Source organism: Mustela erminea, chromosome 2, assembly GCF_009829155.1.
Source record: "Mustela erminea isolate mMusErm1 chromosome 2, mMusErm1.Pri, whole genome shotgun sequence".
In the NCBI taxonomy this organism is placed as follows: domain Eukaryota; kingdom Metazoa; phylum Chordata; class Mammalia; order Carnivora; family Mustelidae; genus Mustela; species Mustela erminea.
The window spans coordinates 15,163,507-15,176,382 of NC_045615.1; the positions used below are offsets into that span (position 1 = coordinate 15,163,507).

General features: G+C 35.1%; 1 protein-coding gene across 2 annotated transcripts in view; it reads right to left on the bottom strand.

The window, feature by feature from the left end:
• Window positions 1–3,482: 3,482 nt before the first annotated feature.
• FZD3 (frizzled class receptor 3) overlaps window positions 3,483–12,876 on the bottom strand; it is a 92,719-nt gene continuing 83,325 nt past the window's right edge. For both annotated transcript variants that reach the window (XM_032332304.1, XM_032332303.1), the window contains one exon: window positions 3,483–5,197. In XM_032332304.1, coding sequence (XP_032188195.1) covers window positions 4,984–5,197 — 214 coding nt within the window. In that variant the 3' untranslated portion in view covers window positions 3,483–4,983. The remainder of the gene's footprint in view (window positions 5,198–12,876) is intronic.

Consider the following 12,876-nt stretch of genomic DNA (forward strand, 5'->3'; position numbering starts at 1 on the left):
ATATATAAAGGGGCACCTGGGTGGCTCAGTCAGTTAGGAGTCTGCCTTTGGCTGAGGTCATGATCTCAGGGTCCTGGGACTGAACCCCGTTTTGGGCTTCCTGCTCACTGGGAGGCCTGCTTCTCCCTCTCCTACTCCTCTTGCTTGTGTTCCCTCTCTCACTGTCTGTCAAATAAATAAATAAAATCTTAAAAAAAAAAAAAGAAGAATGCAAAAATGCGGCTACTGGGAAACAAATTAATTGAATGCAAACACTTTTTCTTATTTTAATCAGAAAAGGCATAAAAGAAGTTTTGAAGAATCATGAGTTCCTTTGTAAATCTACGCTCCATAAAATTCTCTTCTGTGTATTGATGTGTGGAAAAGAATGGAGAAATCCTTACTTTATGTAGGTTTAAAAAATTATATATACAAACATACAAACAATTAAGATAATGTTACAACTTAAAATTTAAAGTTTTGCTAAGATGGATATCAAGTTATGGTTATTAACTTTTTAAAATTTGTCCTTAATCAGAAAGAATTAGGACATGAAAGTCCTCAAAAAAAAAAAAAAAAAAAAGTTAAAGGGACTACACTCCTCTTAATATTTTTCCTACAACTTTCAGTCAGTTTATATAATTCCATATCAAAAGAAAAATATAATGGAGATCCCCAAATTCCTGTTGAGAGTGACCTACAAATTTAACCGTATAAATCTGAGAGTGTACTCTGGTATGCATATATTAAAAAGCTAACACAGTTTAAGGGTATAGCTACTCTTGAAAAAGAACCTCATTTTTAAAAGGTTAATTGGATTGTTGATTCAAAGATTATACCAAACGAATACTGGTCTAGTTGCCTTTTTGTTGTTGCTGCTAAATACTACTGAAGACCATATCCTTGTTTTCTATAACCCTAAGTTCTAACAAAACAGATAATATCTGTAGAGCAGTTTATAGGTTACAGAGCACGTTAATTCATGTCATTTCATTTGATCCTTATAACCAAAGTCCAGTGAGGTAGGTTTTGGGACCAAAAGTTACCTTATCCTCATTTTATACTGAAGAAATGGGAGACTAAATGACCTATCTTGCTCACATCATAATTATGGGTCTTTGAATTCTAAGCCTAATAGAATTTTCACTGCACAAGGCTATGTAAGTCATGCAAGTGATAATATGCAAATATACCTTTGGCATGTCAAAAGCAGTATAAATATCACTCTAATGAAATTTTGGCATGTTATTGTTTTCTAAGCTCTGGCCAATGATCCACTAATAAAATTTTTAAGTAGTTCCTTTTTAATCACAGGGATAGAGCCTCAACCAAGATAGTTACAACTTGTTATATCCAGCTCTTATCACAAAGAAACTAATGAGGTAGGCTAAAATGTAGTAAATTTTTCTAATTTAAAGAGATTCTTAGAATTTTCATATATCTGCTCTAAGAAGCAGAAAATCATTACTAATAAAAGTTTGCTTGACTATTCATTTACCCAACTATTATACAAAGATCTAACTTCACATAAAACCAACAAGAGCTTAAATACTTCTAAGAATTGCTATTCACCTTTTAAAATTAATAAAGTGTTGGTACAAGTTTGTGTATATATTTCTCATGCAAGTTATGTTAACTATTTATTATTTATTTATTTGCCACATGTTATTCTTGTAAAGCAGAAACTTTATTTCACTCAATTTAAGTTTAGATCCTCCAAACTCCTTTGAGGTGAGATTCTCACTACTAAGGCTTAAAGTGAGTTTTCTGACATGAGTTGTTCATTCATAAATATTAATCGAAAAACCTACTATGTACTAAGCTCTTTGCTAGTTGTTATTAATCAGTTATTCTTTGAAACCAATTACTGTTTTGAGCTTAATATTATCTTTTGCTTTAATTACTGAATAAATTAAATGGTATTGGTGAAATCGAAGAACTTTTTGAAAGCCTCTTGATTATATATTAACATTTTCAAGAGAATTATTTTCTCAGTTGTCAGCTATTCAAATAAAATGCTAAACATTATCACATGCCAATCAAAACACAAATTAAAGTTAAACATATGGTAAGAAAGCTGTCTCAACTTGTTCAAGTTGGATTAAGGGAACTGAGACTTTGAAATTGCTGGTTTGCCATAGTTCTTTAACAGTTTCTTAAAAAAGAATTCTTAATTTAAAGCACCAGTTTGATAAACAACATGACCCAAACTAAATATAGTTATCTAAAACAATGCATTGATGATATTAAGTAAATTCTGTGGAACAAAATTAAGATACTGAAAGTAACTGAAAGGTCAACATAGCATTTACATATATGCCAACAGTGAGTTTAACAAAGAAGAGAAAATGAATATATAAAAAACAAAGGAGCACAAAGTTAAGATTTTCACAGGGATGTGCACTTAACCATCTATACTTGGCCTACTTGTATAAGAAAATCAGTTAACATTTTGGCAATTGATAAAATAATGCAGATGGCGATGGATGACAACATCTTTGAGCTCAAACTGGTACCTTCTATTTTAACTTCTTATTTTTGTTTCTCAATGTTTGTTTTGGTCCTCTCATGCTGTTCTCAGGAGAGATTCTCAGGAAAAAAGCCTTATGAATTACTGAGTTATTATATAAATGAGTTGTTGTAAGTCTGGCCTTCAGAGGAAAGGCTTACTAATTGTCAGTTATGAGGGAATTCAGATTCTTCCTATCCAGCACTAACTCCAGTTCCAAGGAGAAAGACAATGAAGACAGAGGAAAAAGAAAAATGCGTTGGGGCTAACTGTTCAAATATGTTCTATAAAGAGTTAATCATAAACAATAAGATATATGTACTTTGAAAAAACATGATATACGAATTATTGTCAGAAAACCAATTTTTGTACTTGATGAAAGCCTTAAACACATGTCAAGGAATATACTACAGTAGCCCTCAAATAAATCTCCTAAATCCTTAATAATCTTAATCCCTTATATTCCACAATGTTTTACAGTTTTCAAATGATTTTTCGTGTGATCCCCATTTGACAACTTTGTGAGGTAGGTACTTATCTTCTATCTTCATTTATAAACAAAGGAACTGAGGCTCAGAGAAGTTTACTTGTTAAAGATGAAAAAATTGGCATATAGCAAAGCCAGACCTCTCTAGAGTCTTGGAATATTTTCCAAAGTGTGATTCTTGGATTATCTGCATTAAGAATCACCTGTAGTATTTTCAGAAATATAGACTTTAAAAGCCCTACCACCTTTGACTTAGTTAGTAAGGAAAAATCTTTAGGAGTGCCCCCAAATTCCACATTTATAACGAACAATAAAGTGAAGAACAAATGTTACCAGGTGATGATACAAAAGCACAACATTGAGTCCAGCTAGGTATTTATGTGATATAATATGGATGCCATCAGCTCATTATCAGGGGGCAAGTTAGATCAAAACAGTCTGCAGATTAGAATCACCTAGAAAGCTTTAAAATATATATATATATATATATATATATTTTATATATATATATATAGTATATGTATACACACACACACACACACATATATATATATATATATATATATAAATTCTCCTCTGAATGAGAGGAGGGTGTTGAGCATCAGAGGTTCCATAAGTGATTCTTATCTATAGTCAGGGCTGAGGACTACTTGTTTAAATATGCTTTACTATAAAACACATCCAGCATTTTCCACAATTTTTCTTTCCCTTCTGATCAATTTCATGCCTAATAAAGTTTGCAGTTTTATTGTAAATTATTTAAACAGTACACGACAAAATGTCAAACATTTTTGAATTGATATTGGTAAGACTAAAAGATTATACTTCACAGCAAGACTACTCATGCTTCATTTAGTTACAATGATTTTCAAATACCTCAATCACCACTTTGGACTTAGGTTATATATATTTCAACTGTTTAAAAAAAAATGATCCAGAATCTAGAAACAGGAATGTGGGGCAAAAAGCTGTAGCCTAGTGGCTACTGTACAATGCAAATGCAGACAATCAGGTCACTGATAGGACGGGCCTGGGTACCAAGATCTGGTGGCTTTGGCAAGATCACATCTCACTGTAGAAAAATACAACAATGAATATAGAGAAAATGTTTTGCCATTTTGTAACTGTGGTTCCCACAAAAGAGTTTATAATGTGTGATGCTTGTTACATGCCTCCTTGGAACAGATCTGAACACGAAGTTGTCTGTGAATCAATACTACTATATGGGTAAAGGTGGCTACAAATTAAACTTCTTTCACCATGCATATGGTTAAGTTATAAAAACACAGCCAGTAAAAGTAATATTTACAAAAGTAATAAAGACAGCATAATTATAGAGAAAAAATGTCCATCTCTGCCTTTTATTCCATTGTTAATCTTAATCCTGTATGTTTCTGGATGAAGATTATTTCGATAGAATTTTTAAAGAGCCTTCAGATAAAGACTATTCAGATTCCTCTTCTGACCTTATATCCTATTAGCTAAAATACCCTTGCTGATTTATCAAATTCTCCTACAGTTTAAAAACATAGTTCTTTTTCACTTAGTGGAAAGAAAACTACAAAGTCCAACTATTCTTCTGAGAAATAAACCTTGCATAGAAAATTTTCTTAATTCTGAAATTTTTGTTTTATTAATACAACTACCAGAATGTTATCTCACAACTAGTTGATATCATATGAAAGTTCACTACAAAGCAGTCACCATACATTTAGGGTTTTTCTAAATAGAAAATAAGTGGGCTTATAAAAATGCTTACCAGACAAATAATTCTCTCTTCAATAACCTAGAAATAAGAATTATTTATGTGATGATATAATTATTAGCATTTTTGATGCCTTGATGTTCCAAGTTTGATGCAATATAAAAGGCGAAATTCACTTTTCCAATGGACACAATCTGCATCTGACTGAAAGCATGATAACAGTGAGTTACAGCAATCAGTCATGCAAAGGCAAAGAATAAAATCTGCTTTTTAGATAGCACAAGTTTTCCACCTTCAGACAATTTAAGCACTGGTTCCATCTTCTTCAATGACCCGATTCATGCTGGTACCATGTGTGATGTGAGTCATAGGATTATTACTGAGGTCTCTGATACTGCTATGTCGTGACTGTTCGTTGAGCCGATGAGAACTACTGTGCCTGGAGTGATCCGTCAGTCGTGACATGCTGCCATGAGGTAGTCTCTCTTCCATTCCTCTATAACTGCACGGAGTGTACCTAACATACAAGAGTTTATTTTGAAGTAGGTAACAGAACACACTAGAAAACTAAGAATTGTCATGAAAATGCCTCATTATGTAAAATGATTAGGAAACCTGTAAGTGAAAAAGTAACAACCATCTTTTGATGATCTATAGTAATTTCAAAGAGTAGAGGTATTCACATCGTTGACCAGAAAGGGGGGTAGCCATCCCCATTAAATTCAGAATTAAGGTCTTATTCCTTGCAAAGAGACAGAAGCTGAGGTTAAATAGAGCTGATATGCTAAGTACGGACACTTTTCTCATTCCAGTGAATTTCTGGTTACGAGATGGGTTCTGGCAGAGGAGGAACAATAATAGAAGAAATACAGCATTGTCTCAGGGAGTCTAGAAGGCTAGCTGGTTATAATTAGTAGTACAACAAACTCAAATTTACTGAAAGACAAGGGTTGAAAGAGGGAGCATATGAAATTAGAGGAGAAATTAATGTAACCAAAAAAAAAAAAAAAGTGAATGAATTTTCAAGCAATAATGACACCATGTGCCGACAGCTTCTTTCTAGAAAGCCTCAGTTAACAGCTGAACAACTACCTGTAAATGTCTTAATTATTTTCCATTAGGGCTTGAGGCTGTGAAGATGCTATTTCATAAAAGCTACATCTATTTAAATATTCTAGTAACATCCTCATAACATTTGTAACCTATATTCCAGATAAAGCAAATTCTCTCCTTACCCCTAGCCAAGACCAGCGTTTGAGAAGAAAATGTATGTGAACTGGGCTACACTGCATATTGCAGGCAGGCAGTCTTCTCCCCATCACTGTGCTTATCTTGAAAGACAAGAGTGGGAGCATCGGAGTTAAGAAAACATGCACTTACACCTCTTTTGTAAAAAAGTAATTTAGGATAACAAAGCTCAAAGAAAATGAAACTGAATGTAATTTATAACTTTAATTGATATATACTAAATTTTACTTTAGTGTTGCTAAAATTAAAAAGGATATAGCAGGCCATTCCTTTTTAAATAGTCATCAGGGATGCCTGCGTAGCTCAGCTGGTTGAGCGTCTGACTCTTGGTTTCAGCTCAGATTGTGATCTCAGGGTCATGAGATCAGCCCTGCATGGGGCTCCTGCTTAAGATTCTCTCTCTCTCCCTCTGCCTATCCCCTGCTCACATGTGTGCTTGTTCTCTTTCTAAAAAAAAAAAAAATAATAAATTTTTTAAAATGGTCATCAAAAGAATGAATCATAAGCAGCTAAAGACCTACTGGTTGTCAAAATCATTCATTTATCATTTTTTCATAATAATTACAAATTTCATGACTCAATATGAATCATTTATAAAATTTAAAGATTTTAAAGACTGATTCATACACTACTTAGGTGATCTAGTTGTATAAAACTGCTTGTTAAATGTTTTCATCAGATCACAGAATCTAAAAATTGAGAAGCCCTGGGGCACCTGGGTGGCTCAGTGCATTAATCATGATCCCAGGGTTCTGGAATCTGGCCCAGCTACAGGCTCCCTGCTCAGTGGGGAGCCTGTTTCTCCTTCTCCCTCTGCTCTTCCTCCCAGCTCATGATCTTTCTCTGCCAAATAAATAAATAAATAAATAAATAAATAAATAAATAAATAAATCTTCTAAATGGGAAGTCCTTCTATTTTTATTATTTTTAATAAAAGTTGTATCCATTTATTTTAGAGAGAAAGAGTGAGAGAGCACACAAGTGGGGGAAGAGGCAAAGGGAGAGAAGCAGACTCCCTGCTGAGTGTGGAGCTCCCACATGGCTTGATCCCATGATCATGATCCAATGGGATCCCATGATCCCATGAACTGAAGATCATGACCTGAGCCAAAACCAAGAGTTCGATGCCCAACTGCTGGAGCCACCCAGATGCCCCTTTTTATTAAAAAGATTTTAGTTTTAAATAATCTTTACCCTGAACTCACAAACCCTGAGAACAAGAGTTGTGTGTTCCACCAACTGAGGCAGCAGGGTGCCCCAGAAGTCCTTTTGAAATGATAAAAAGAGGGGGACCTGGGTGGCTCAGCCATTGCCTGCCTTCAGCTCAGGTCATGATCCCAGGGTCATGGAATTGAGCCCCACATCGAGCCCCACACTGGGCTCCCTGCTCAGTGAGAAGCCTGCTTCTCCCTCTCCCACTGTTCCCGCTTGTATTCCTTCTCTTGCTGTGTCTCTGTCAAATGAATAAATAAAATCTTTTTTAAAAAATGATAAAAAGAAAGCATGTCTTTTGTTTCCAGTCTGAATAAAGCAAAAAATAATTTAAGAATGAAAAGATCCATTTTAAGTATTTAAAAAATTTATGTTAATAGGTAAAAGGGCATTTAACTTTTTTCTATTAAAAGATATTTCATATTCAGGACAAATAGTTTTAAATTTGATTTGTATATTTTGGTAAAATAATTATAGCTTACAAATGAAAATATTTCAGAATGAGTTTATTGTTCTAGTTAATAATTATTATTTTACAACATGATTATTGTCCTAAATTGAGTGAAAGATTTTTCCAATTATAATTTGCCAGGTAATTTGGAGATCTTTCACCTCTCAATGACTTCATAAGCATCTATTTCAAATAAATATGACAAATGAAAAAAGCAAAGTATGATACAGTTTAATGAATGATATCATAGTAATTAAAAAATAAAAATAAATCATTATTTAAAAATATGAATTGGGTATTTTCTAAAATAAAACCTAAATCTTTGAGTTTAACCAATAAACTTCAAAACATACATGTAACTATTGGTTTTGGCTCAGGTCATAATCTCAAGAGTTGTGAGGTCGAGCCCCACATTGGCCTCCACAATCAGCATGGTCTCTGTTTAAGACTCTCTTGCCCTCTTCCTCCATCTGCCCCCACCCCACTCTTTCTCTCTCAAAATGAATAAATAAATATTTAACACCTACTCTACCATCTACACTACATATCTACTCTAATATACAATATAAAAATGTACATTAAATTTAATATAAGCTTAGGCAAAATGATAGGTATGGTTAATTTGCTGAAAAGATAATATGGTATATTCCAAAGTCAAAATGAAAGAAACTTAAGATGATTTAACCTTTTTGATTCTCTATATTAGTGTCTGCCATTAATATAAATATTTGAATTCATTTTGGTTTAACCAGTATCTCATTATATTCATTCCCTAGTTTTCCCTTGTCATGTGACCTACTTATCACCTAATCACTCATTCCCAAACCTCCACCTACCTACTCATCCACTTCCCTTTCTACCCATCTCCAAGTCTATCTAATAATTACTTATTCTTTGAAGTTGACATACATGTGTAGGTGTATTTGCCTTTGTCTGTTTTATTTCATGGAGCACTGGGATGAATAATTACCCATCAAAGAGTCTGGACTAAAGTGAGTATTGAGAAGCAGATGTGTGCATGCGTGCGTGCGTGCATCCGTGTGTGTGTGTGTGTGTGTGTGTGTGTGTGTGTGATTTCATAATCAGATACCGTGAGATGATGACAAAACAATGGCCAAAAGACAGTATTAACATGTAAACTCAAAAACTGACAGAAAAGAAAGAAATCTCCATGAGATGGTTTTTGGAATTATGAAAACTCCTATTTAGACTTTTAGGTTCAACGCAGTCTCAGACTCTTTCAGATCTGCTCTTAGGTTCTGGCTGTGGCAAAGGACCACAGTATGCATATTCGTGTACCAGACATAACACCCTTAGTAGACTGTCATTTTAGTTCTGGGCCCTGAATTCCTGAGAAATGCCCGCATCTATTCTTCCTTCTTTCTCACTCACCCTCCCTTCCTTCTTCCTTTCCTTCCTCTCTCTCCCTTTTTCTTTCTTTCTTTCTCTCTCTCTATTTTCTTCTTTCTTTCTTTTATAATCTCTACACCCAACGTGGGGCTCAAACTCATAAACCCAAGATCAAGAGTTGCATGCTCTACTGACTGAGCCAGCCAGGCACCCCTAAATGTCCACATTATTTCTAAAGTCATTAGTTATTGAACAGATTTACCTCTTAATAGATAGACACACAGACAATACAGACAAACAGATATACAGATAGAAATATATGCCTAGCACTGTGCTAAGTATTGTGGGGAAATACAGAGATGTCTGTCACCTAGTTTTCATTTCTCCAGAAGTTACAAACTTAGCTGAGAAAAGACAGCTGTATGAAAAATAGGTCATATCCCCCCAAATAATTAAAAATCAATTAACTGCCATGGATATGGGAATTAAGCAGGCCTTAAAGGATGGGTATGATTTTGATTAAGCAGAGAAGTAGGAAAGGCCATTATAGGAAGTCATAATCTACCCTCTGGTTTTCATAGTACTATACTTTTATAGATTCCTTCATATATCAATAAATACTTTCTTTGAATCACATCTGGCTATTCCTCTTGTGTTATTATTACTGCAAGTATTTATTTATTTATTTATTTATTTTAACTGTAGGTATTCAAACCAAGGTCTTATTCTTGGTCTGTTCTTTTTTTATTATGTTTCAAGTAATTCCATCTCATAATTTTAATTATCAATTACCTTATATTAGTGATTAAAAACTTTCTTATCTACGCTCCAGTTCCATTCAGATTACAGAGGCTGAAATACTCTATATTTCATCGCCTTCAGAAATTTTCTACTCAATATGGATTTATCTTTATTACCCTTCACTCACCCTATGTATTTCCTCTCAGATATTTTCATGGGCCAATTTGATCCTTCCCTTATAAAATTCTATAACATCAATCATCTCTAACACTAACTGTTTTAATTATACGTGACTTGCACTACTATGTAATTGGCTCTTAGGTAACTATGTCTTATCGTTCCTATAAGATTATGCTCCCAGGGGTGCCTTGGTGGCTCAGTCAGTTGAGCATCTGTCTTTGGCTTAGGTCATGATCCCGTGGTCCTGGGGTCCTGGGAGCGAGTCCCATGTCAGGTTCCCTGCTCAGCAGGGAGCCTACTTCTCCCTCTCCCCCTGTCGCTGCCTCTGCTTGTGCTCTCTCTTTGTCAAATAAATCGGTAAAATCTTAAAAAAAAAAAAAAAGATTATGCTCCTACAATGTAGAAATTATACCTAACCTTTCTTCCATATAACTATACACAGAATGCCATATGCACAGGAGGTGTATTATAAATAATTGTTCATTCCCTTTTGAAAAGGATGAGGCTAACAATGTCAAATGTCCAATAATGCTGAGTTAGTTCACAGAGGGTGGTGTTGACAAAACATATGCTAAGACTCTCAAATCCCTCCCTCCTTATAAGTATCTCAATTTACTTATTCCTGCAGAAACTTCCCAACTGAGATTACTTATAATCTTTTCTTTTATGCTGTTGCCAAAGTGATCTTTCTAAAACACAAATCTGATTTTATTACCCTAAGGCTTCAAGACCTTTAATAGTTGCTTATTACTGTCAGGAAAAAAATCCAAACTCCTCAGCATGTTTCATCTGCCCAAGCTATATACTGTGCTCTAGCTCTCCTTTGGTACCTAACTGCCTATTTGTCCTTCTTGCTTCCACACATGCTATTTCTTTGTCTTTAATTTCAACTGCCTCCACTACATCCTATTCAAAGTGGAAATCCTGCCTGTGGAGCTTTCTATGACTTTCAATAATAACTTAAATGGTTCTCTTCTCTGGGATCTCAAAGCATTTTGTATATCATTTTATTATACCCATTAGAGTGTATTACAACTGTCTTCCATCTCTGTGCCCCTAACACTTAGAAGAGTGCTTCTCATATAGGAGTGTTTAATGGAAGGACAATGGCAAAAAAATGGAAGTATCTTTGAATGTGGTTAAAAAATAGGTTGGGGCGCCTGGGTGGCTTGGTTGGTTGAGCGTCTGCCTTTGGCTCAGGTTGTGATCCTGGGGTTCTGGGATCAAGCCCCTGCATTGGGCTCCCTGCTTGGCCGGAGGCCTGCTCCTCCCTCTCCCACTCCTCTTGCTTGTGTTCCGTCTCTCGCTGTGTGTCTTTCTGCCAAAAAATAAATAAAATCTTTAAAAAAAAAAAAAAAAAGGTCATTGTTAATGTTAGAAAGTATAGTTTAGGTGGGTAAGAAAACTAAAAAGGGATATCTATGAAATGAAGGATGTTATAGGTAGAAAGAAAATATTCAACATACTCATTTCAAAAATTTGCAAAAAGAAATGAATAAAAGAAAAAAAATCACAAAGAAAGACTGCTAATTTTTTAAAAAACACAGAGAGCTGACCAAGTTAGAAGGCAAAAGAAAGCACTTTGAGGAAAAAACCAGAAGGCTTAAAGTGTAAGTGTAGAAATCATATCTTACACTCAGAGGATAGAGAAGACAGAGAGAGGCTGGAAAGAGACTGGAAGAATATAGGACAGTTGTTGAAACAGATATTTTAAGGTGGGCATGGGACACTTTCCATTTCAGGCATTAAAATTTTCATTCTTTTAGTTTCCCAAACTAGAAATCTTGGAAAAAAAAAAAAAAAACCCAACCAAACAAAAACCTTTGGCACATTCCTTCTACCCAGCTGTTATTAATCTATAACCAACTATCATTTCTTCTTTCTACATATCTTTCAAATCAGTTCTTTCTTCCTCCTGTCACTACTCTCCTACCTAATAAGCCTTCATCAACTCAATGAATTACTGCAAAGCTCCTAAGAAGTTTCTAATAATAATAAGTTAATAACTTCTATTATTATTCTAAGTGAACAAATAAAGTAAAATATAAGTATCACATTGTAGAGTCTAGAAGTTGGCAAACTTTTTCTATGAAAAGGCACATAATAAATATTTTAGGCTTTGTGGATCATATGGTCTCTGTTTTAACGATTCATTTCTGCCGTTGTAGTACGAAAACAGCCATAAATATGTACAATCAGAATGGGAATGGCTTTTCCAATTAAACTTTATTTATAAAAAGTGAAAGGGGCTAGAGTTGGCCAGTGAGCCAGAGTTTGCCAGCCCTTGTATTGTAGGAGCAATAGTAGTGTGGAGGAGGGAGTAAATCTGGTCAGGACAGGGTCAGAGAAAGCTTCATGGAGAATGTTTGAGAAGGCTGGGTGTGTTTTCTTTAAATTTGATAATGGAGACACTACAAGTTGACATTAGGTTCTTACTGAGATAAGCATTGCTCCAAGCAATTACACATAATATCTCATTTACTCTTTACAACATTCCTTTTTTAAAAACATTTTATGTTTTTATTTGAGAGACAGAGTGTATAAGAGTGACCAGGAGCAGGGGAAAGACAGAGGGAGGGAAGCAGACTTCCCGCTGAGCAGGAAACCTAACATGGAGCTCAATCCCAGGACTTGGAGTTCATGACCTGAACCAAAAGCAGATGCTTCACCGACTGATCCACCCAGGTGCCCCTTTACATCATTCCTAAAGAGGCAGGTATTCCCATTTCCCTTTTACAGATGAGGAAACTGAGCATTTTCATTCCAGGCCCCATGTTTTGTGTGTGTGGTTTTTTTTTTAAGATTTTATTTATTTATTTGACAGAGATCACAAGTAGGCAGAGAGGCAGGCAGAGAGAGCGGGGGGAGCAGGCTCCCTGCTGAGCAGAGAGCCGGATGTGGGGTTCGATCCCAGGACTCTGGGATCATGACCTGAGCTGAAGGGAGAGGCTTTAACCCACTGAGCCACCCAGGCGGCCCAAGGCCCCATGTTTTTACCTGCAACACTAATACTG